We start from the raw sequence: 25,800 nt of genomic DNA, 5'->3' as shown, positions 1-25,800 counted from the left end.
TTGTTGTTTTTATCTAACTTGGAATAAGGTTTTATTAGGAAGAATTTCAAATTTTTAAAATTCAAATAACTGAATTTGAATCGTTGTATAAATGGTTTTAAAATCTTGTTTAACTTTTTTTCGTATTCTCAAATTGAAGTTGATTTAACTTTAATTTTAAAAAATATAAGAGGATAAATAAAAGAGAGGGGGGGAATGAAGTGGGTATTAAACAGTTAAAAAACAAGCTCCAAGTTAATCGTCATTAAAACGCACTACTTTATTGGGAAATTAATTTTAACTCAGCCTTAAATGAATAATGATCAGGTATTATAATAATAATAATAATAAAAATATTAATATTGGAGCCACCTAAGCTAAACAAGAGTTGGAATATTTCATTCATTTTTAACTTTTGTTAATTTTTTTTTTCTCACTTTTCCAGTAGATACAGGATGGGAAAAGGAAGGTCAAGTATTAGAAATGTGACATCTCTGCCCACACAACTCAAGTCCAACCATTGGATAAGAGAAAAGATTTATTGCAAAAGTTTAGTTGAAAGAGAAGTAAGGCACAGGGCAATTCCTTACTACATATCCAAGATTCTACCCCGTAACATAGCCTCGGCTTTCCTCACTTCCTTCACTGGTCCGATGATAAAGACCTACATATAAAGGAAAAGAGGATCATAGAGAGTTTAATAACATGTATTAAAGGGTAATATAATAATAGAATGCCACTGTAGATGAACTTCCGAATAATCAACTATAAAGGGTTTCTGTTTCTGGATATCATTGTGATTCTCAATCATGAAATAGAATTTTGAAAAAGTTATAATGGTGCAGTTTCATGTCTTTTTCACCTCAGATTATGTTATCCCTTGAGAGCAATAAAAATTAAACATAATCTGTGTGGTACGGAAAACAGAGAAATAGAAAAGGTATAATAATTTAACAATGCCAGATCAGCAACCGGCAAATAAAAAATTCTCAAGCATCTAAAGAAGCTGAAGCTTATGAATCAGATGGAACATGATGCTGATATACCAACCTTGTCAGGTGGGCCCTTGGGACCTCCGGTGTGAATTTCCGCACTGAATCAATGAACACATGAAATATTAGTACAAATGGATCAATGCATAATAGTCAGTTTGGCAACTAAGACTTTATCACGACTTCAAGTGAGTCTCCGAAAGTTAATTAACTAAAACATAAGTCCCTAAAAAGTATTTCTTTTACGTCCGACCTTCATATGTCCTGTATTTAGTTATTAAAATGCAATTTATCCTTGTGAATTAAATTATATTTTAACGATAGAATACAAGGTCAGCTCTACATTTTGATAATAACATACAGAGACTTGTCTGAAACAAAAGACAAATGTGATGATGACATATAGAGACTTATCCGAAACTGTTTTCAGGAACTTCTAATTTATTTGAATTCAATAACTAATTTAAATTGACGAACACTTTTAAAGACCAAGTTGGCCATTAGCATTCACTAATAAACCAAAAAAGACATGTATTTACTAAACCAAGAGAATAGTAAGGAGAGACAAACTATTACTTGCAAGAAGCCTTGATTAACAAAATTGTCGCCCCTCTTTTCCCAATAACACGTCCCATCTTTCCAGGGGGAACATCAAGAACTGAAAGAATTTCCTCCTCGGGACCATTACCATCAGCATTCAAGCTATCTACAAAGTAGAAGCACATTCTTTAAACAATCAAATACGAATTCCTGGCACAAACATAACATAAACCTACAAATGAAATACTTGTCAATTATAAAATAATCTAAAACACAAAGTGAACCAAAGTTCCACTCCCAAATAATTCATTTTGCACGATCCTGTGCGAGAGTAACATTAAACCAGGGAAGAACCCCGACTTTCACCTAAAGTTCTAGTTCATGTTAAAAAAATTCTTTTCATGAGCCTTCCTAGAAGCTGCTCAAGTTCAGTATTTTAGGCTAAATTTTAACCACCAAATTATGCCATAACCCTTAAGTTAAACATTACGAATGGCAGCGTGAATCTTTTGGTTTTAATTTAATATCAAACTCTAATGGCAGAAAGCATAGGAAAACTCAAAGGCAACTGGCAATATAATGAATAAGGAAATATTTTTTGCACAATATTCTTGTCAGGAATTTATATAGACCTGGTATCGAAGGTAGAGATGGCCAATCAGCAAAGTTGTTACTGTTCACACAGAAACAACGGCAATACAATGCACCACGAACTGCAAGATACCATAAAGACCGCTCATTTAATTTCTCCATCATTTGGTGATAAATGTAGAGAAGAAAACGAACATCATCAGCAGCAGCACGGACCATTAGTTCAGATAATGGTCGGTGTGTCCAGAACTTAGGGTCCTGACAACATTTACAAATAACATTACTATACTCTTCTCGCTGACGTTGACCTGAACTCGAAAATCAATATAAGCAGGTGGACATATAAATTTATGCAAAAAAGAAAATGATATGACACAGATTAATGGTACTTTATTGTTTCCCTCATATAGAAACTTTTTGGATCATCAATCGGATGCTTTGAACAGTTTGGTATCAATCAAACCTTAAACATAACATCACTAGTAGACAGCAAATGATATGCCTATTCTGAGAAGTATATTATTCTATCAATCAAGAGTATTCTGAAACCAACCTGTCGAAGGAGGTCACGAACTTCTTCCTTCTCAACATATGATATGCCTACATGTAAACCCCTCAAAGTGAATCAAATGACTCAGGAACTTATTCAGGATTCTTAGTCATTATCTAATTGAGGTCATTATAAAAAATCACGACTACCAAAACCATTTCAATGGATACAATGACAAATAGTACCACACTACCACAATAACGTGGATCAGCAAGGAGGCCAACAAATGAAATGTAGTCATCTCGCAATCTCTTTCGTCCTTCTTGATCCTCTATAAGTGAGTAAGCAATCTGAACCAAATAAGAGACATGATTAAGCAATCACCAAAGAGACAAGGATGAAGACATATGAACATACAACAAACAAGTGTAGGAATTTTATGGAGTTGCTAGTATTTTGTAGCAATATTAGAAGTGCAAAATTTGCTAAAGAAACTTATTTGTATTACAATTTCCACCTATTTCCAACCTTTGACATTTCCTAATTTCACATGATCACTTATATGAGAGAGACAAGCAAGAAGTCCAACTTCAAGAACAACAACTTAGAAGAGGGAAAAATACACGTCACTATTAAAGTTTAGGTCGTATGCATAAAAGTCCTCAATGTTTAAAAAATCATACATCCGTGTCTAATATAAATGGTGCAAAAAAACACCTCTGCTAGAGCAACTGTTTAATTCCCAATGAAAAAATGACACATGACATAAACATAACAAATTTAATGGCAAAAAATGTCTGAATATCTACGCTTGGCATTCAGAGGTTACAACACGGTTAGACCAAAAGCGTTTCATGTATGAATGTGTATTGGAGTAGTTACAACACAGTTAGACCAAAAGCGTTTCAAAACCTTAACACCCAATAAAAAGCTAGCACCTTCTATATATTCTTGCTATCTTCAATGACCCAGATAATATGAACGAACAAACTTCTCCATTGCATTTGTCCAACCAAACGTTCTACCCAAAAGCAACAGCAAAAAAAGAAACAAATTTATCCGAATAAAATCACTAATGCAGATTTTTCTGAGCTTTAATTTTACAAGGGGAATTTTCTATTTTAGAAAAGCATAAATAGCTTTTAAAACCTAAAAATTTCCTAGTTAAGGAGTACAAATCAAGTTTCACTTAGCAAGAACTCCTTGGTGGCATCGTACACCTTTTTCACTAAATCCTCTTTGCTTTAGGCTCCTCTTTTCCGATATAAGAAGTTATGTTACCTTACCTAATAATTAAATTATATCAAATATAAATGCAGAGACTCTAATTCCATTTCACAAAGTTCAACTCAATACATTTTCTAGGCATTTTCATTTGTCGAGGTTAGTGTTTCTACAACTGTGGATACAGCACAAAAGGATGGAGGGTCCGTTTCTCCAGCAGCAACATCCTACAGCTGAATCTATTCTCTGCTCAGGAATCTTAATACACTGAATATATACAAATTGAGGTTTCTGAGCTGACTTTGTTTGAATCAAAGTGTCCACCAAGTCACAAGGGCCAGCAGCTTTATATATGATACAGCTATCAAAAGGAACAGCCACACTTGAAAAAAAAAAAAAAAAAAAAAACTATTTTTCGGCCACCAATAATATTTTTTCTTATAACAAAATTAATAATAAATTATTTCAAACAAGACATCAATCCAGGTTTAAATCGAATCTATATTGAAATTTCATTTCGATTTTTTAATTTTATTTCTTAAAGTAGTAGTTCTAGCAGTTGAGCAAAAAATGTATTATATACATAAGTTCCTTCAATACTCTGCTTAATAAATTATTCAGCACCTAAATTTGAAGCATCCTAATCGTCTAACTATATATTGAAACATTAGCAGTTGTAACATCAGAAGTGGATGTACAATTGTCCGATCTTGAGTTTGCCTTAAGGCTTAGGTACAGGCATATGATTTGCCTTAAGCAGATGAAGCACCAACAGAATCCAGTGTCTCACGTTGCTGAGGTGAGGGAAAGGTTCTGAGAGCTAGACTTGAATGGCCTATTGTAGTAGTGAGTGAAAAGAACGGCTCGAGAGAAACTCATGCACAGGGAAAGCTGAACATTGGAAACTTCTGGCTGGGGATAGGCGATACAGGAGGAGAACAGGCCAATCTAGACTGATGGCTAGCAAATGTGGTGTTTGACATGCTGGTGAGATGCTAGAAGGATAGATGGGTCACACATGGAGTTTCCAGGCTTTGTGTGTGGGTCTTCACATATGAGCATCCTCAAACACCAGTTGTAGGGTCAATTTGGCAATAAAGATTAGGAAATCACATCAGGATGAATAAACACAGACATGTTGGCTGGGAAGGTGCATTCTAGCAGACAAGGATAGAAAGAAAAATGAACAGTTCAGGAGATCATAATTGGTAACTAATTGCTCACGGGTCAGAAACACTATGGGTTAGCAGTCCCAATTTTTCTAGGTCGCAAAGATGGTAGCAGGCTTGTAAGTGCTGATAACAAGTTGAACAAAAGTTTGAGAAACAACACATATATGCTAGAACAAAGCGCACCAATCTCTTAGTATGGACATAATTTATGGACACAATCAATTAAGAAGATAAGCAATACAGATCAAGGATACAAGCTAATTTGCAGCAATCAAATAAATACAGTTGACTAAATACTAATATTCTACTCATAATTGCTGGTATTATTATAAAAGAAAATGCACATTTAATGCTACACAAAAGGATAGGGATGTAATCATGTAATAAATAAATGAGTAATTGGTAACAAAAATTAGTAAGTAAGCTAGTGTAAAGTCGAGCACGTCCAGTATATTGAAGATGGACGGATAAAGCACAAATCTCATACATTTTGACAAGATAATAATCATATCACTATTAAATATAAATCAAGCCTAAGTACCTGAATTTAAATTTGAGAGCAGAATCAACTGAATAAAAATATTGTAAAAGAAAAACATCTTGGCGGAAAAATAACAGAAACCAAGAACATTATTCGATACTCTTACTACATCTGTAAGCTGATATACCATGTTGCATTCCAATATCAACAATCATTGCTCAAGGGAAAATTGTATCGGATTAAGAAATGTGATATTTTTTGGAAGCGAATAAAGTTCATTTTGCCAACTTAACAAGACACATAAAATAGTAAAGAAGGGGGAAAAGATGTGATCCAGTAACAAGAAAGTTCACCTGAGTATCCACCACATTGTTCAACTTGATGTCAAACTGAAAGAAGAGTGCCTGGTAAACAAAAAAAAAAAAGTCTGTAAGTGCTTTATATGGCCAGACAAGATAGCTAAATGCTAAGACCAGAAGTCAGGTCTCTTAAACATTTTTTTCAAATGATTAACGCATTGCGCAAATTTCAACATATACAGAAGAGGGGTAAGAGAAAGGGCAAGGAAGCAAACAATCAAATAAATCAGAGACCTCACTGTCCCGTTTGCAATCATGAATCACTTTTGTGATGTAACTAGATTCAAGTGCAGGCTTACACGCTTTGATAAGCTCTTCTCCCCCTTCAATCGCATCAACCAAGTACACAGCATCAGGAAACGCAAGCTGCAGAAACAAGAATCTCAGATGAAATTCCATGCCAACAATGTAAACTACAAGTATATCACCACACGCTCATCTCACAAAATAACTAAAAAATAATAAGTCCTAAAATAACACAATCACCAGCGAAAAATAAAAACACAACTAAAATCACAACACAACATAGGGAAATTGGAGGTTTACTTACCTACTTCTATCTACATATATGTTAGCTCCTATTTACTTATTTACTTAGATACTTGTTATACCAAAGAGTTTCGCACATTATCATAGAACATTCCAACTTCAGCATATAACATATATTCACCTAAATTATCATTAACATATACTACTCATACCATAAGAGTTTCTCAAATTGACATTGACATATATAACATTCCAACTTTAGAACGATGTATATTATATAAATTCATCATTGCAGTTGCCAAAACCGAAATCTAAAACGACGGACGAGAGCACAGACCTGCATTATGCAGAGAGTGCCTTTGCGACACAAGTCAACACCCTCGCAATCAAAGCCAATGACGAGCTCCGATTGAGGCGAGGGTTCAAGGAACTCCACGGGCAGTTGCGAGGCCAGCGTCACGATGTGAACCGGAACAGGAGATTCATCTTCCACTAGGCGCTTCTCACCTAATTAATCGCAAATCAAATTCGTTATCAAAATCCTTTTCCACCGTAACCGATAACACACCGCATGCGAACACTAACAGAAACTCAATCGATAAAGATATTATGGCGAAAAACAAACGATCCAAGCGTTGAACAGTTGGAAATTAAAATTTAGAGAATAATCGGAATTTTTTTCTTCGCATGTTCGTGTTCGAGAAAGAAAGAGTGAGATGAAGAAAACGAAGCCCTAGAAATGCATGGAAATGAAGAGTGACCTGGGTGAGGGGAAGAAGAAGGATGAAGAGGAAGGTGTGTGAGAAAAGAGGGAGAAGGAGGAGAAGAAGAAGCCATGTGATTGGGAGTGAATGTTCAACCACATCACACACACTTCGCTCTTCTAAGCTTGCTCTGCACTCTTCTCTCTTCTCTGCTAGCTCTCTTTTTACTACCCAAAAAATGCTTACTGTTTTTCCATCTAATATTCAACACTTTTAGCCTTTTCACTATTAAGATTAGAGAGTAAAAGGTTACTAATTTTAAAAAAAAAAAATGGAAAAGAATATTGTTCGATTAAAGAAAAACAACATCCATTTTACAAATAATTTTATTAATATAATTGAAGTGAAATTTTATAAAATATTAAAATATTTATCTGTTTTCACTTAAAATAAAGTGAAAAGTAGGATTACCATGTAATTTTAAGTGATGGTTGTATCGATTAATTTGATTTCATTAAAGGTTATTTGAAATTTCTAACAAAAATGACAAAAAATATTTTAAATATGAAAGTAAATATTTATAGATAATTCAAAAGTAAATAATAGAAATATTACATATAATAAATTTTGTTTTAATGAGCTCTCAAATACCATGGTGAATTTTATATTTAAGTCATGTTTTGCTAGTGATTGTTTTGATAGTAAATAGTAAAATATAAAACTTTTGTAAAACATATAATATATTATTAAATATAAAAAAATTATTAAGTTATTTTTTCTCTTTCTCATAAACATAAATTTATTATTTTTATTTGTATTTCTTACTTGTCTCAATTAATACTAAATTATTAATTTTATATTTTTTATCTCATGATTCTTTTCTATAATAAAATTTTATGGACATCAAAGAAAATTTTTAATTGTAATGTATTTTTTCTTAACCTGATTTTAATAGTGACTATCATAATTAATTATAGGGTTTAGTCCCTGTATTTTGGGACGATTTTGGTTTTAGTCCCTTTTTCAAACTAAGGTACAATTTAGTCCTTCAATTTTAGAAAACTAAATTGTATCTTAGTTTGAAAGAGAGATTAAAACTAAAATCGCCCGGAAGTATAGGGACTAAAAACATATTTAACCCTTAATTATATTTTGATAGTTTATTATTTAGTTTTATATATTTTTTAAAATAATTATATTTACAAAGTATAAAATAATAAATTTATATTTTAAAAGTGATAAAAAAATCTATATATAAAAATAGAAATAACTCAAATTCATTTTTTTTTCATTTATAATCAGGAAGGCAGTAATTCAATTATTTATTTTTGTTTTATTAGTAACGATTATTAAATATATAATATATGAGTTTAAGTATATTATTTTAGATTTTTTAAAATTATTGGTTAAGATTTTTCATTATATAAATAAATGTATCATCGCAATGGTTAATTATTTGAAAAAAAGAAAAGTATATTCATCAATTATGAGAATAAATATTTATAGACAATAAAAAATAGGATAATGATACTTAGACAACATTTTTTTTTACAATATTTGAATATCATTGACGTATCATTCTGTGATTGGTCCAAAATTACTTTACAATCAATAATATTAATCATTAATACCATCATGGACTAATCACAGAATGACACGTAGATGATATTCAAATATTGTCAAAAAAATGTTGTCTAAGTATCATTATCCTAAAAAAATAATATAGGTAATAACTTTGTCTTAATAAGCTCTTTAATATAAGAAAGAGAATTCTTGTAACCCTCCGGGGGTTAGTAAAAGACTAGGCCAATGGTCCCACACCTCAAGGAAGAGAGATGGAATGGAAAAGAATGTCGACAAAAAAGAATGTCTCATTCCAGTTTGATGTCCATGCCTGTAGGAAAGATAGAAGTTCGGGAATGCCAAATTGAAGATTTTAGTTATATTTTACTAACAACTTGTGATTGTTTTGAAACTAAATACCAAAAATAATAAACACGTTTACATTTTAAAAATAAAATGTTACCAAAATTTTGATATGTTATTGTAATGGTTTAAGTAGTAGTAAATCAAATATCTAACATAAAAAAAAATTATGGAAATAGCATATGTAACTTTGAATTTAGATAGAATGCATATTTCCACATTCCTTCTTTCAAACAATCTCTCCTTATGCGTTTCTAGAGAATTCTACAATTCTTTCATCCTCATGGTCTCAAGATATTTGCATTCTTCTATGGCCACGACTATGTGGTTATATTTTGGAGTTAATGTTCTCGGTATCTTCTCAACAATCTTCTTGTCTTTTACTGTCTTCTTACAAGCTCTCATCGTATTCATCACAGCTTGAATTCTTGCAACGTACTCCACCACCGTTTCTTGCTCTTCTATGCTTAGGAGTTCATATTGTCTTTGTAGAGATTGCAACTTGGTCTTCTTGACCTTCCAAAGTTGTCATAGCGCTCTTGTAATATATCCCACACTTCCTCTGTAGTGGCAGCCTTCGATACTTTTTGGAAAATTGCCTCAGATACACATTAGTGCAACAACATTCATGTTTTGCAGTCCAGTCTCTTATTCTTTTTGTATAGTTTCTTCACTTCTTCTGAATCACCCTTTGAAGGTTCTTTGACACCTTTTTTGACAATTTCATCCACTTCTTGAAAATCCAAAATCACGTTTATCTTAACACACCAATCGTCATAGCCTTTGTCATCAAACATTGGCAAGTTGTTGTGAATCATTCCAGCCATCGCAATTCCACAGGATTTTTCTTCTTGAAACGACCTTTTACAAATTCTTCACCAGGTTCATGACTTGTTAATCTGATATCATTGTTAGTCCGATATGGAGTATGAAAGGAATTATGCAGAGAGAGTTGAAAAAGTAAGGTAATTTCTCATTAAAAAATAATGAACACAACAGTGTATATAAACTAAAAAAAGTAAATGAAACTAACCGAAGACAATTATCAATTATCAAACAACATGAGATAGTAATGAGATAGTAATTTTTAATTTATTATTGTATTGGATTAGGACTTTTCACAATTGTTTTACAAACCAAGGTGGTAGATTACAAAATCCTTTTGCATTGATCACTAGCTACCGAAACCAATATAAAAATATCATCAACATTTTTACTCTAATGTTTGTCTTTCTCTAAGCATGTACCAGAGTATGTCTCTATTTTTCAAAACCGTGTTCGAGAAACATGTGTTATTTGAAAAATACAATCAGGGTTGATTATTTTACAGTAATTGNAGAACCATATTTGTTACTAACTAGAAAAAAAAGTGTCAAATATTTTTACATCTAATGTAAGGTGTCATTTTGTCAAATATAAAATATAAAAGATAAAATACAATTAAATAGAATGAAAATCTAAATATTTTAAAAAATTAATAAAAGTTGATATTCATTGAATGTAATAAAACACCTCAATTTTAATAAAGTTTTGTGTCTTATTTTTTAAATAAAACAAACAACGTCGACAGCAGGGTTCGAACCTGCGCGGGCGAAGCCCAACAGATTTCAAGTCTGTCTCCTTAACCACTCGGACATATCGACCGTATAGCATATTTTATTTATCTTTTTTAATATGGTTATAAATTGTCAAAAGTTAGTCTAACACATTGAGAATCTATTTTTAAATGCAGAGAAAAGTGATCTTAAAAATTAAAGAATGTGTTTATAATTAGTACGCAATATTATTAGTTAGATTACACATATGAATCAACAATAGTTCTTTATATTTTATAAACTACACTACACTGAATCATCTTCTTAAGCAAAATGGAATAATAATCAGTATTTTAGGGCCACATTTTGTAGAATCATCCATGCACTTAATGTCCTTAATTGTTGACATGCTCCTGAGTCAGCTAATAATCAGTATAAACATCTTCACAAAGTCTATGCTCATCTTTAGATTTTGTGAATCAATATTTGTCATTCTTCATATGACACAAGCATCATTTATCTGGCTTGTCATTTCCAGCACTATGTGCAACATCACGTTGTTTTATGCTTCAAAAGATACCATTTAAATATAATTACTATTAGTTGGCTGCTTCAAATTTTCTTCCTATTTATCCTACTGTATGCTTAAAATGGAAACTCCTAAATTTGAATTTTCCACCTCATGGGATTTTTACATTTTTCTAGAACTGTGTATATAAAGGAGAAATATCTCATATTTACTTGACATTATCTTCCACTTTTTTTCGTAGTTATGGGCAGAGAGGGTAGGAAGTTTTTATGTTGTTGTTTGGTTGGGATGCTCTTCGAGATTCTTCTTACTGGTTGGTTAGACATTCTTATAGTTGAGAACTATTCAGAAAGGAAAAAGAGTATATTGTATTAATCTAAAACGTTATTCAGAAGCATCTGGAATGGAAAACATCATCACAAGTTAGCAAATATTAAATTAATCGTAGTGAATCAATCAGGAGATTGTATAATTTAGGTGATTTTAATACTTGAGGTTGTAAATATATGCCAACATACAGTTTTTTTTGTTTTCTTTTCTGATTAATGCGTATAATTTTACTATTTTGCTTTTATTGTCTAATAAATCATTTGCTCATTCCTCTGCCAATATAATTCAGGACCTTCTAAAGCTTGAAAGACTTTAGGAGGATCTAGTAGAAAGATGTGGTGTTAAGTTTGAGATATTTTGATCTTTTTAAGTCATTGCAAATATTGGACTTTCAAACTGCTGTTTCCTGATTCAGCAAAGATACTCCTAGTTTTCCATATTTCCTTATTAAAAAAATTTCATGGAAATCAGCAGCATGACCTACTGTTGCCCCTTACTACAAGTGAATTTAGACCTCTAGTAGAACCGATGAACTCCTTAGACTCACAAACAATTGTCAGAAATGGGAAGAAAGTTGAGCTGATGCAATTAGATTCCTTCAAATGCAGCTGACAACTTATGGAAGATTTAGAAGACATATAACAATCCTACCCAAATTTCAACTCTGAGGACAAAATTGTTGTTAAAGTTTGAGGGGAGTATTGTAACACGTGTTGAAGAATTGTGTGGTACGATTCTCCTCTCTGCACTCCTTTTCCCTAACATTCTCTCTATCCCCTTTTCTTGACCTAACCCTTCTTTCTGGAAATTCCTTTTCGGGAATGACTCTCTCCCCAAATGACATTCCAATGATTATGATGACCATTGCAGCCATTATTTCAGTGCTCTGTTTTTACAATATCATTGCTCTGTTTCTTTTGTTGTGAGACGTTCCAATGATTATGATGACCATTGCAGCCATTATTTCAGTGCTCTGTTTTTACAATATCATGCTGTTTCTTTTGTTGCTGTCACAGTATTTTTTATTGTCATTTCAGACCTTGTTCTCTTATTAATACAACAGTTCCCTATAAATTCTTTCTACTCTAGCACTGTTACATATTAGTTACATATTAGTTGCAGTGACGAGACGAAAAGCTTCAGTGTATCATAGCCGGCTACAACTTCAAGATCCACAAATCAAATCACGTATGGAAGCCACCATGAACTAATCTATCTATCCAGAACGTCGTTCCTGTTACAAAGAGAAAACGAAATTAGATTTGCTAAAATAAACAGGGAAAAAGAAAGTCGTGCAATTTTTATTTATTTTATAAACTACAGTTCTATACAAGAGTTATAACACCCTTGTTGATTATGATTTATAAAGACAAAAGATATATAACTATTCTAAAAATGGGCTGTTTATGACAATCAAACAGCAATCCGTAATTATTTTTTATAATAAAAGTACTTAACCATGCCTAGAGAATACCAGTTATAAACCAATAAAATTAGCGATAAAGTCGCTCAAGACATGACACTCGAATGACTAATTCATATCAGCAGTAATGGTAAATCATCGTTACATAAATTGGAGAAATAGGAATAATGTACAGTGGCCATGACTGAAATATGACTTAACAGATATATATAAATGACAGTCATTATGAGTCCTATAAGGTTAAGAGAGGAACCTATCCACGAAACCAGACCAGCCGTTGCTGCTAAGAAGAATTCCTTGCTAATAATTTTTAAACTGGAAAAGGCGCAATATTAGTTACAGTTGATTCTATGTTTTCCTTGAAAGAACACAAGAAAGAAAAGAGAGAAAGAAAAATGCATAAGCATACTAGACATAAAACTTACAAATATAGGCATGCAATATTCCCATATCCATAAAAAAGGGTAGCCCACGCTGAACCAGTGAACCTATCATCACAGTTAATTAAATTCAGAGTTAAACACATGCAGAAGCAACTGAACAAGATTACAAAAAACACGGCAATTAAAATGGAAAAGTTGAGTATATGAGTGACATGCAATAAAAGTTTTTGTTGAAGTGGTTATCATTGGAGGCAAGCAAATAAAAGTAATGTTCAACATAAAAGTAGCATTTAAGTTGAATCACAATTCACCACCCATGATGATGGAAAAGGCTCCAGGCTAATCCATGCACAGAACTGGAAATGAACCTTAAAAGAGCATGAGTAAACTGACGCAGGGGAAATCTTATTATGAGATAGAGGTAAAGCGATGTTCAGTGGCTAAAGAAAATAGCTCTACTCCAAGGATGGATTAGAAGCTATGAGGAAACGTGAACAAATAGAAACTTGAAAGGAGGCAGCGGATGAAGCACAAACAGAATTGAAGATGGAAGGAGGAGGCTCGGTGAAAGAGGTTTGTGCGCATGGAGTGTCTCGGTGTGTAGCTAGAATTCCTAACTAAGGAAGGGTGGTTAGAGGAGGCTGAGGTCTCTCTGTGGCCGGTGACAATGAGCATAATGAAGCTGGAGTCATCTCAACAGCAATTCATTACATAAAACTCAAAGTAGATTCAATGGGGTGGGAGAGGTGAATTTATAGAATGATCCAAGTCTCCCAATTGTGCCTAACTACTAGCCTGATGATCAGGCACCTCTCAAGGATCAATTGACACGTAGCAGCCACGTTTTACATGCATGGATCACGTGAAAAGAAATCTAGAACGTGTGGGTGCATAATGGCTGCCAGCACTGAGCGAGCTAGGGCTAGCGCTGGGGGCGCAAGCTCACTGGGCAAGCTTCCTGCTGCACTGGGCGAGGCCAGCCTCTCCAAAGTGAGAATTTGCTCACTTCTTCCTCTTTTGATGCACCTTCATGTCCTTCTTGGAGTTTCTTGACCATGCTTCGAGTGATAGGTCCTTGAATGAAGTCCGGATTTGGACCCAAGTCATCACATCATTACTGACAAAACAATCTCAGTAATGTAGTAATTTGTACACTTTACTCTCATCCGATTCTACAAAAAAAATTACCTTTGACTAAAGAGTTTTTGTTGATAAGTATTGCTACGTGATTCATATAATAATTCATAGTGTTGAAATAGCTGTCAACTAATTTGCAGAATAATTCTCAATTGTTTTAAAAATACTTGATAGTGCTTCAAGATGTAGGGAGAAGTACACAAAAATTTCTTGGGCAATTTCCTTTCAGGTTATAAAAGGCAGTAACCTTTGGGTATTGTGAAGGTTTGCTTGAGTGAAGGGTTAGACCATAACACCGCTTTTGGATACCATGTCTTGAAGCAAATATGGCATTACCATAATTTGTGATTAATAAAGTATAAGAATCAACCAAAGAAAGATAATTACCACATAAAATCACGAATCAAGAGAGCACGTGGAAGCATAAGCCCATTTCCAAGCATGGCAAGCAACATCGAAAAAGCTGACAAGCCTTTGATGTTCTCGGGATTGAGATAATTTGTCCACTGTGGCAGAATAAAAATGTTAATAGAAAATAATGGAGATAAAAACTTGAATTACACAGCTTGATGCAATTAAGATTCTAAAATATAAAGTTTACCAATTGAGAAACTGGCATCCACATGAAGAGTAGTGTAGCTGTCCATCCAGATATTCCTCCAACGAATTTAACACCTTTCTCGGAAAGTTTTCCAGTTCTGGCCTGCAAATTGTAGAGCAGAGCGTTTAGAATGACAACGACACTGAAAGCCTATTTACAATTCCACAGGTTTCAATCTAGAAAGATCCCAAATTCAAATTTCCTACTTTCAGTAAACAAATATCATGCCATTTGATCACATCAACTAGAAAATCCCATTTTGGCATTACCTTTAATATCATGGGTTCGTGAAATAAGTAAGGTGAAATATCAATGGAGTTTTGTGTTGCACTGATAAGGGTGTGATGGCATGAGCACAAGCATTGGTATGGTACGAAACCTGGATTTAGCACTAATCCATAATCAAAATTAATTCAAAGGGAATAAGAAGATTACCAATGTAACAGCCAAGATAGCAATCACAAAGGCAGCTGCCCCAGGTAAGATGCTGTTAGGTAAATAGGGAACAAATGTAGACCACATTATCTGCATTCAGATTAGAAATTAGGAAGTGTAAGATAAGTAGTAAAAGTTATAGAATAATGCATTGATTTGCATGAAAAGATATTATGTGAATTGGCACGTGTACTTGACAATATCATTATAAATTAATATGATGTTGTAATTAGGGTGAGAGAAGGAAAGAACTATTACTTGGGGAAGCACTGAAAGGCCCCCAATTGTAATGAAATCTTCCCAAAAGCGCCAGAGTCCATCGTTTAGTAAACCAAAGTAGTTCAAGAAATTCAGAACAAGACCAGACATCACAACAACTGAAGTAGCCAAAAAGTAAGGCAAAGGCATGGTTTCAGCCAGTGCCAGCTGAACAAGGACAACATATGTTGAAACCACACCCAATGTCTGAACTACAATCGCCTCCTTTTCTCTTTTCTTGGCAAAGTATGAAAGTAGAGACAGATTCCCAAGCAGACTAGTTAACATTCCCTGCATTAACACCCATGTCATTTAACCACTTCAGGTCATAGCACAATTTTTAGAAAGGCAATTAAACAAGATTCAGTTTTCACTTTTGAAAATAAAAATACAAAATAAACCGTCATTTTGGCCTCTAATAATGTATGGCACTGTTACATTGGTCCTTCTAAAACCAAGTAAATTTCAAATAAGGTTATTAAATTTTCAATTGTTTCATCTATCAAAGTCAAAAAACATCAACACGAGCTATATAGTTTTGATCCATACACAAAAACACATACAAAATCATATACATGCGCGTATGCATGTGTTAGTATTCACATCTTAATTAATTTAGGATTAGTATATTAGACAGATTGAATTCAAGGACTTGTTTAAAATAAGTTTAAGTTTCAGTTAACTTTTCTGTTTGTCAATTTTATAGGTTAGTCCCCTTTCCTTCTCGTCACTGTAATTGCCACATAAAGACAATTTCTCTTGAAAATCACATGCATTCGTATAATTCAACAAAATACACGCAAATCAGCATCACACATTTTCTTTGAGATCTCAAAACTCCAAAAGTCCGAGCAATGGTTTACCAGCCAGGGGATAGCAGAGAGAGCGGTTTTGTTTCCGGATAAAAGGTTTCGAGCATTGAGTATGATTTGCGGCATTTGCAGTAACAGAAACGGAATATTGGCGGCGGCCGAGAATTTCGATGTGAGCGAATCCCATTGCTGGTAGCTTTGGCTTCTGCCAAAGCAACTGATCCCTTCGAACAGTGCTCAGAGTTAATCAACGAGAATAAAAGCAACAATGGAGTACGCACTGGAAGAGGTACCTTGTTCGGAGCGTCGGCGGCTGTCCTTGGAAAAGTAGCGAATAGAGGGACACTTGAATCGCGCCTGATATAGGGGATCGTGCCAGAGGCGCTGCTCCACGGAGAGAATAGGGCACGGTGGTCGCGAACGAAGACAAACAGAGCAAGGTGGCCTTGAACCGAACGGAACAAATGTGGTGGTTGAGTGAAGCAGTGCGGTGGTGCTCGACCTGAACAGAGCGGATGACGGTGGCCGTGAAGGAAGTGAAGCGACGCGGTGGTGATCCAACCAAACAGCGACGGACGAACGGCGCGGCGCGAGCAGCGAAATTCGGCAACGATGCGGTACGACGCCGGCAGTAGTCGCCGGCGACGGTGTGGCCAGTGAACTTGGGAACAGGTTGCCCGACGCTGGCATAGTGGAGAGAGGCTAAGGTTTTTTCAAAAATGTTTTCTGAATGTAAAGTAAATAAGATAAATAATAAGTATAAATAATAATAATAATAATAATAATAATAAATATATAAAATAAAAAGAGTTAAGATATTTCTTTTTTTTTAACCTTCCTTTCTGCTATCTTCACATCCCTCTACATTTAGGCTATATGGGCTGGACTTGAACCATTACAGTTTATCTTTTTGAACTTTTTATTTATGTTTACACCGTTATGTACTTACTCTATACTTTTGTTTTGTTTTTTCAATGTTTCATGTTTTAAATTACAGATTACATTTTTACACTTTATTTACTGCAAAATTAAAAATTACAAAGTTTTATAATCAAATTAGAAGATTATTAATTTACATGTCAAATTTTGGATTTGCATCATAATTAAATTTTTTGTATTTTATAAATTTTTATCTTGTCTTCAACTTGCTTAATAATTATAAATTTCAAAATTATCAATTATTATGTTAAATGTTATGCTTGTTTCATAATTAAAATTTTCGTTATAAATTAAATCTCGAACTTATAATTTTTAAAAAAATAATAATTATCATGTCAAAATTTGCTTTTTGACAAGTTTCTTTTATCATTTTTTAAATCTCATATTCATTTGATATTATTTTAAAATAAAATAATATTAATAAGATCAATATTTTCTAAAATAATCTTATTTAAAAAAAATAATCAAAATTTCTCTACTGATATCAATTTTTGTCGAGTCAAAAGTATAATTTTAAAAATATTTTTTTTTTATCATTTTATATGTATATATTTTATTTTATCGTTTAGGGGAAACAAATATTTTAAAAAAACATGTTAATTTTACATACTCAGTTAAAGAGAAATCGTTTTCAGACAATTTTATGGGATGTCATCACTTAAATCTCTTCCTTTTCTCTTTTCTTAGCAAAGTATGAAAGTAAAGACTAGTTCCCAAGCAAACTAGGTAACATTCCTTGTATTAACACCCATGTCATTTAAAAGATATCAATTATTTAATTTTAAAAAAAATATTTAAAAGATACAATTGGAAAATAGATGGATATCAAGGAGGTAAATCTCCTATAGATGATATAAATAAGTTTATTAAAAAAAAAATTTAAAAATACAAATAACTTATTTTTTTAAGTCATTTTTGGTCCATCAAACTAAAACTTATTGTTAAGATTCTTCATAATTAATGAAAAAAAAAAGTCTAAAAAATTAGTAATCAATCAACATTAAATACTATAAAAAAATTATAAGATTTTCTAGTAAGTTTTATATTAAAATTCATATAAGAAACGAGTTTAGTGTCATTTTATATGAATTTTGTAAAGTCTCGCGAACCTTTTTTATAAAGTATTACAAAATACAAATAAATAATTGATATTTTTTAATTTACCTTTTCAACACTATATCTTTATTTCGAATTAAAAATAACAAAATATTTGTGAACAAATTAGTTATTTGTATTTTGTCATCATATCAATTGTTGAAACTAAGAAAATCTGAAGTAAATTTTGGAAACTTTTTAGTATTTCTTTTAGGTTTCCAAACCAGAGATAAGGATAGACAAAATTTTATGGACTTAAACCAAACTCCTAAAAAATTTTGAGACCCATTTAAGTTTTTATTATTTTTAGAGAGTAATATTAAAATATGGGTTAAATATGTTTTAGTTCCTGTACTACGATTTTAGTCCCTCTTTCAAAGTAAGGTACAATTTAGTCTTTCAACTTTATAAAACTCTGGTTTTAGTCTTTTTTATCAAATTTTTTTAACTTTATTTCCTGTTTCAAAAACGTTTCTCAGTTAATATTGAAGCAAAAATGTGTCAAACAGTGTAAACAATCCAAATGCTATAATGAAACAACAAATAAAGTTAAAAAACTTTGATAAAAATGACTAAAACCAGAGTTTTCTAAAATTGAAGGACTAAATTGTACCTTAGTTTGAAAGAGGGACTAAAATCAAAATCGCTCCAAAATATAGGGACTAAAAACATATTTAACCTTTAAAATACGATAGAATCTCATTTACTAAATTCCTTTTTTTGTTGCAACTTCAGTTATTATATACTTTCAATATTTTTTTTTTAAAATCTAAAAAAAATATCATAAATTTTGAGATTTTGTTTTTCTAGTTTATAGACATAATCATGTCCTAATTAGGAGATGCATTTTTCCGATTAAAGTTTGACCTAATTTAATTTGGTACAACTGCCAAGCCTAATTTTCTTTTCGGAGACATCTTTTGTTCATAGGCACAAGTGTTCATCCCTGATTTAAAAAAAAAAAACATTAAGCAAATCAAATTAATTTTAATCAAATTAATTAAGCAAAATGGAGAGATAGAACGACGAAGTAGAAAATTTTGATACGAAATGCTTGTGTTTAACTTTTGTATAGTTTTAATGTTGATGGGATATATTAAAAGGTATGTTAGACAGTTCAAAATTATCTTACATATACCTTTTTAAATAATTAATTTGAAAACAATCGGTTTTATTATACATTATATACTATTTATAATTTGTATTTACTTGAGTAAAAAATCGGTTCATTACGTAAATATTGTCGTATTTTATTTTTACTATAATAAAAATTACAATCTTAATATAAAAATTTAATATGACATATTTAGTATTTAATAGTTGTTATGTATATTTATTAAATGAAAAATTAAATTTAATATATTTGACTTTGTAAAAATAAATTACATGATAATTTTTAAACATTAAATACATATTTAATCATTAATGAAATTCAAATAAAATTATAATCATTTTAATAAGATTGTTGTTTCCTTCTTCTTATATTAAAATTAAATATATAATTAATCGTGTTAGTAAACTGAGTATTTAATGAATTAACTAAACTTTTAATAGTAATATGAATAATTAAATTTCAAATTAATATAGTTAACTTAGAATTATTTTTATTCTATTTATTATTATTATTATTATTATAAAAAAATCGTATATTATCCAAAGTAATTTGAATTTGTTAATGAATTATTCATGATTAAAACTTTATTTCAAATAAAGTGTTTGCTATAAAAATTATAATTGGTTTCTTCTTTTTTTCTCTCTTCTTTTCCATTCTTTTTTTCTTTTCCTCTCCTTGTTGTCATGTTAACGCCCATGTTAAATGATTTTTGGCTCATTTTTTATTGTTTCTCTTCTTTCTTTTATAAAAAAAAAATATTTTGATATACATAATCTTTATATTTATTTTACATTAATCTTTTTATTTTTTACTTTTTTATTTTTAAAAAACTATAAAAATTTACTCTTTTTTGAGACTATTTTACCATCAGGTGCGTCAATATATGTCATGTTATACTTACTCTTCTTTTATTTTTCTTTCTTTTCCTCTTTTTTCCTCTTTTCCTTTTATTAATCTTTGTTCTTTTCTTTTCTTTTCTTTTTTTTCCTTTCTCTTCCTTTTATTTTTCTTCTTTCTTCAACTTCATCAATTATTTTTATTATATTTATATTATGATATTGTTGTCTCTCTTGACATCAACTCACCTTCTCTACTTCATTTTTTTTATTATCTCTTTTTAATAAATAAAAATTATCATCAAACTTTACGAAAGTTTTTTACTTAATTTATCATACAAAAAGTCATTCGATAATAAAAATTGTAATTGTTGACAAAATTTACCTACAAAATTAATTATAAAACAAGTTTATAATAAAAATATCTATAAGTAGTTTAAATTTTAAAATTCATTAATAAAATCTTTTGATAAAATTAGATTAATTGAAAAAATTATTTTTATTGATAAAAATTCGTTAACAATAGAAAAAATTAGCGTAATGTATATTACAGTGTCAACAAATTTTAATATATTTATATATATTAAATTTGAATTAATTTTATTTTAATTTTCAAAGTTTTTTTGTTTGATGAGAGTACGTTGATCATTGATAAATAACTCTAGCATCTATAATAAACATTATTTATTCTAGTATCAAAGAAAAATCAATCACTATCATATTTAATACATAATTGATATGACATACAATCTTTGGTTAAGTCAACAATGTATTAAATTTTTAGTTGAGAAGAACTCAGCAAAATTAAGTGGAAGAGATAATATAAAGATAAAATAAGCAAATTATAAATATAAAAAATTCTAAATTTTTATTATTTTAATCAAATTCTTTAAAAAATATTTAATTTAATTAATCTCCTAAAATTTCAACATTGGAAGATCTTTAAATATTATATCAAAATTTGAAGTAAATATCATCTAATTTTTGTTTTAATTGTATGTCTTGTCTTCATATTTTAAATAATTTTTTGTTGATCTCTTAATTTATTATTTTTAATATAAAGATAAAAAATACTTTTGAGGAAGATTAAAAAAATGCGTAGCCATAGCTGATCATGCGTTAGCTTTCATACTAAAATGATTAAATTCTAGTGTCTATAACGAGATCTAACACTCTAGTTTAAGATTCTATGAGCCAATGTAAATTAGCCTTTTTCAAATATTTAGAAATAGTGATCATAATATCTGTGGAAGTTTGATAATTTTTTTATTTATTTTTAAAGTAAAATTTTATTATCATTTTTAAATTTAATAGTTATGAAAATTTTGTTTAATTTTATTTACATGGTAGAATAAATATACTTATACTCTTATCTCTATCTGTCTTTTTTGTTGTAAATATTAATCGAGTAAGTTTAAAAATTAAAAATTTTAATAAAAAAATTATTATAAATATTTTTAATATTAAAATTATATATATTTTCTTTTTTTAATAAAATATAAAGATAAAAAATTATAATCAAATAAATATAGTGAATTAGAAGAAATAAAAATATTAAATATATAAATACAAAAATAAATATTATATAAAATTTAATATAAAAAGTTTAAATTACCTAATAAAATGAGGATTAATACAAGGAAGAAAACAATATTATTCTATCTTTTTACAGTAATATAAAAAAATATCAGAAGATTTATTTTAATATTCATTTTATTTGTTGACAAGTGTTCTAAAATTCATTTTTTAGTTATTTGGTATTTTTAAAATTTTTATTTATATTTATTTTGTTATTGTATGAAAGTTATTTTATTTTTTTATCTATTTATTTTATTTTTTAACTTATTTTTTATTTATATTTATTTTTTTATACATTTATTTTATTTTATTTACCTTTTATTTATATTTATTTTGTTGTGACATGTGAAATCTGAGAAAAAGAAAATGTTAAGGGGGCAGCAGAAGAATGGCTGAATGTTTGTCTCAATAAAATAACAAAAATTTAATTTTTGAGCTCATTTTCTGTCAGAAAGACCACTGCATCATTCTCACGTTTCTCTCTTCTTGGACTAGCATACTCTCCTTCCATTCCAAAAATCTAACCAACAAATTCTTGATCAGAAGCTTCCTAGGCCATCTAGGCTTCAAAGGCGACATTCTTACCGATCCTGTTTTTGTTCTTTTACTGGTGAGTTATTTCTCTTTTTCCATATACCTATTAAGTTGTGTTCATGCAATTCATCTTGTTGCATGTAACGATCTCTGCGTTTTCTCTCAAATTCTAGCTCCTATCATGTCCTAAAGACTAATTATATCTCTAATTTGTGGATTTATAAGTGTTGTCAATTTTTCTAGAATGTCTTTGGATTTCCTCTTGAGTTTAGCTGCTGGAAATTTAAGGTAAGGGAATCTAGGTTTAATTTTGGTTGGTAGAAATTAATTTGATTGTGTTGATATTGTTTAAAGGCTTTAAGTTGATGCATGTGTATTCTCCGTGGTAACTGTTGGAATTAAAATGATGAATATGTATAGTTAAATGTGTGCTTTAAGTTACTGTGAACTATGTGATTTTGAATGATATGAAATTGGACTGGTATGAAAATAGGATGGTGTGTGAGTGAATGTTTGGAAGTTGTGATTTCAGGTTATGTAGATTATTGGGAAATCAATTCAGTTATTATAATGATAGAGTCCAAATTCAGGGAACTAGACTAGTGATTTTTAAAGTTAGAGGTTGGGGTCTGGTCTAGGCAATTAGAGTCACTTAGTTAAATCAAATATGACTTATTAGTAGCATCAAAATGGCCTGAAACACTTTCCAAATGGTAAATCTGAAATTGAACCTTTTAGTAACTAAAATTGAAACTTTAGATCCTAAATTGATGCATAATTACTAGAGATTGATGTTAGGAGTGTGTGTGTGAACCTTTAGACAAGTTTAATTCAACCTATACTTCGAATTTGGAGTGTTAGAAATTCACCAAATGGCCTAGAGTAAGTTTTGGGTGTGTGAGTTCCTCAAATCTGTAGAATTTCACGCTGCAGATTATGCAGAATCGCCTAGCGCACTCTGTGCGCTCTGCGAAGGGTTACTGGCAGGAAAAATTCGCACAGCGCACCACAGGGTGTGCAATGAGCGAATTTTCTGCGGCAGATTGAGTGTTTTTAATGTTTTTGACGTTTTGGGGGTTCCAGACGTCCGTTTTGGACGTTCTTTAGGTCGTTCTGGGGGTTTTTGGCCCTTCCGGATCCATTGGTGAGGGTCTCCAATATTTTTAAATTAATTAAGTGTTGGAAATAAAATGCTATAAAGAAATCTGTATTAATAAATGATGTTTCTGCGAAAGTATGTAATGTCTGAGTATGTATGAATTATATATGATCTGCATAGATTCAAATGACAATGTATGATCATGTACAAGTGTATGAACGTTGAAAATCATGAGTTGTGTTTCAAATTTAAAAGTATGATTGATGGACGTAATTCCATAATCCTCAAGGGAGGTTACATGGTGGTGCCACTGTAGTTGTTGTGATTGACCGTATGAATGGCCGGAGTTCCAGATGGGGTTTATCCTGACATTCTAATGACCATTCATGCTCAATTAGAGAGTGATGAGTCATGTGGTGAGAATAGCAGGAGGTCCTAGTAGTAGGTGCTACGTGGAGGCCTATTATTCGGTAAAGGGCTTACACTTGTGTGTGGTCGGGTGAAACCTCTCGGCAATGGCTTTGCAAAGCAGTAGGGCCACAACAAGTGCACAAACCCCTGGAACTCGACATTTCATACTAGTCCGGATGGTCAAATCATGTGGTCGGTCATCGGTATCAACAAAATGCGTTCGGTCTTAGTCTGTATTGTGTTATGGTCTTTGCATGCTGCGTGTGTGATTGTATAACATGATAGTTAATTTCATTTAATGTATAATCTGATAGAATGTCTATTTGCTTGCTTGTATGCATACTGTTAAGTATATGTTAGTTAGAATTTGGATTTATCTTGCATGTTTTTCAACCTATCTTACCCTTGCATTTGTATGTGTTGTATGTGTTTGCCTTCTTCCTTGCGATGATCATCCAATCCTTTGGATGTGAGCAGAGGCAGAGGATGTTCCCCTGGAGCAAGCTTTGGAGCCAGAGGATCCAGTCACTACCTCTTAGGACTCTTTCTATTAAACTCCTTTCTATATTTTGAAAAACTTTGTAGCTTATATGCAACACCTAGTTTATATTATTACTCTTAGATATTTTCCATTATTTTGAGAGACTTCTTATGTATTTAAAGTTTTTAATTTTATAGCCCTTTGAATGACTATAAATATTATGACTTTAGGTACTTCCTTAAACTGCTTTACCATATTACAGTGCTACGTCCTGATAAATTATATCCACCTTATAATTTTTGGGATATCACATGACATAGCATAGAATTTATTTATCTTTTTATTCATTTATTTTATTTTTAAACTAATGGTATAATTATATTTATTTTGCTATCACATATGTATATAATTATTTTATTAAACAATTGTTTGTTATTTATTATGTAAAAATTAAACTAATATTTATTATCTATTATAATATAATGAAAGATAATACCATTTCATTCATATTTATTTCAAATGTTTTTAATAAAAAAAGTTACACCACATGATTTTTTTTACTTAATAATTCATTTCAAATGTTTGAAAAATATATTTGTAATAAAAAAAATACTTCTTAATATTAAAAAAATTGTTGTACATTTTTTTAATTTATTTCTTACTATTTTTAACTTAAAAAATGTAACTAATAATTTTCATAAAACCAAAATGAAAAGGTAAATTTTAACGAACTAATTATTAAAACATATCACTAATGTATTTATATTTGTCGCAACCGGAATCGCGACAGGACGACGATCCAAAAAGAAAACGAGTTTGAAAAAGAGTTTTGGAGTCGCCACCATAGTTTATTCTAGAAAACTACGGAAAAACCATAAAATGATAAAGCGCGGTCCACGAAAACCAAAGATTAGGTTCGGGAGTCGGTTACGTGTGAGGAAGGTGTTAGCACCCCCACAACGCCTGCCCTAACGCAGTACCTTTAACTAAATACGCGGATTTGATGTGGTTTGCAAAATGTTTAATTTCCCCTAAAAAATATAACTNTAAAGAAAAACAAAANAANNTTTTGTGTTTTNTGTGCCCGACAAGGATTGACCTTGCTCCTACGTATTCTCAGTTGGACTGGGAAATCAGGGTTACGTAGTTCTTTTGGTAACCATTTGGAAAATGATGTTGTGTCTGGAGTTTTTTTTGTATGAGGAAGAAAAAGATTTTCAACACAAGGCCGACAGAATGGCCGCACTTGTGTTTAAACCCTTTACAAACAATTTATGATTTTCTAAAAGAAGAAGGAAAAGGTTTTTTAGCACAAGGCAGACA

General features: G+C 31.0%; 2 protein-coding genes and 1 non-coding gene across 3 annotated transcripts; all 3 read right to left on the bottom strand.

The window, feature by feature from the left end:
* Nucleotides 1-354: 354 nt before the first annotated feature.
* On the bottom strand, nucleotides 355-7,269 carry LOC106763831 (piRNA biogenesis protein EXD1). Its single transcript, XM_014647987.2, has 10 exons — nucleotides 7,079-7,269; nucleotides 6,655-6,824; nucleotides 6,063-6,194; nucleotides 5,823-5,873; nucleotides 2,846-2,942; nucleotides 2,656-2,702; nucleotides 2,144-2,360; nucleotides 1,548-1,677; nucleotides 1,030-1,072; nucleotides 355-643 (listed from the first exon to the last, which is right to left on the bottom strand). The coding sequence occupies exons 1-10, from the start codon at nucleotides 7,152-7,154 to the stop codon at nucleotides 569-571; spliced, it is 1,038 nt and encodes a 345-aa protein (XP_014503473.1). The 5' UTR covers nucleotides 7,155-7,269; the 3' UTR covers nucleotides 355-568.
* Nucleotides 7,270-10,508: 3,239 nt separating this feature from the next.
* Nucleotides 10,509-10,590, bottom strand: TRNAS-UGA. Its single transcript has one exon. It is a non-coding gene; the product is annotated as a tRNA-Ser (tRNA).
* Nucleotides 10,591-11,823: 1,233 nt separating this feature from the next.
* Nucleotides 11,824-17,113, bottom strand: LOC106763055 (maltose excess protein 1, chloroplastic). Its single transcript, XM_014647221.2, has 9 exons — nucleotides 16,684-17,113; nucleotides 16,442-16,614; nucleotides 15,579-15,869; nucleotides 15,321-15,410; nucleotides 14,886-14,987; nucleotides 14,672-14,790; nucleotides 13,190-13,252; nucleotides 13,018-13,079; nucleotides 11,824-12,575 (listed from the first exon to the last, which is right to left on the bottom strand). The coding sequence occupies exons 1-9, from the start codon at nucleotides 17,078-17,080 to the stop codon at nucleotides 12,526-12,528; spliced, it is 1,347 nt and encodes a 448-aa protein (XP_014502707.1). The 5' UTR covers nucleotides 17,081-17,113; the 3' UTR covers nucleotides 11,824-12,525.
* Nucleotides 17,114-25,800: the final 8,687 nt, after the last annotated feature.

The sequence above is a fragment of the Vigna radiata genome, chromosome 6 (assembly GCF_000741045.1).
Source record: "Vigna radiata var. radiata cultivar VC1973A chromosome 6, Vradiata_ver6, whole genome shotgun sequence".
NCBI lineage: Eukaryota > Viridiplantae > Streptophyta > Magnoliopsida > Fabales > Fabaceae > Vigna > Vigna radiata.
This window is presented reverse-complemented; position numbering and strand designations above follow the sequence as displayed.

Excerpts from the sequence above, each read along its gene's own strand:
- LOC106763831 (XM_014647987.2), bottom strand. The coding sequence starts at position 7,154 with ATGGCTTCTTCTTCTCCTCCTTCTCCCTCTTTTCTCACACACCTTCCT. Across the intron at positions 5,874-6,062 it reads ATTGCAAACGGGACAGTGAG|GCACTCTTCTTTCAGTTTGA; the intron begins GTCTCTGATTTA and ends TTTGTTTACCAG. Across the intron at positions 2,943-5,822 it reads ACAATGTGGTGGATACTCAG|ATTGCTTACTCACTTATAGA; the intron begins GTGAACTTTCTT and ends TATTTGGTTCAG.
- LOC106763055 (XM_014647221.2), bottom strand. The coding sequence starts at position 17,080 with ATGCCAGCGTCGGGCAACCTGTTCCCAAGTTCACTGGCCACACCGTCG. Across the intron at positions 14,791-14,885 it reads GGATGCCAGTTTCTCAATTG|TGGACAAATTATCTCAATCC; the intron begins GTAAACTTTATA and ends ATTCTGCCACAG. Across the intron at positions 13,253-14,671 it reads TTGATTCGTGATTTTATGTG|GTTCACTGGTTCAGCGTGGG; the intron begins GTAATTATCTTT and ends CTGTGATGATAG.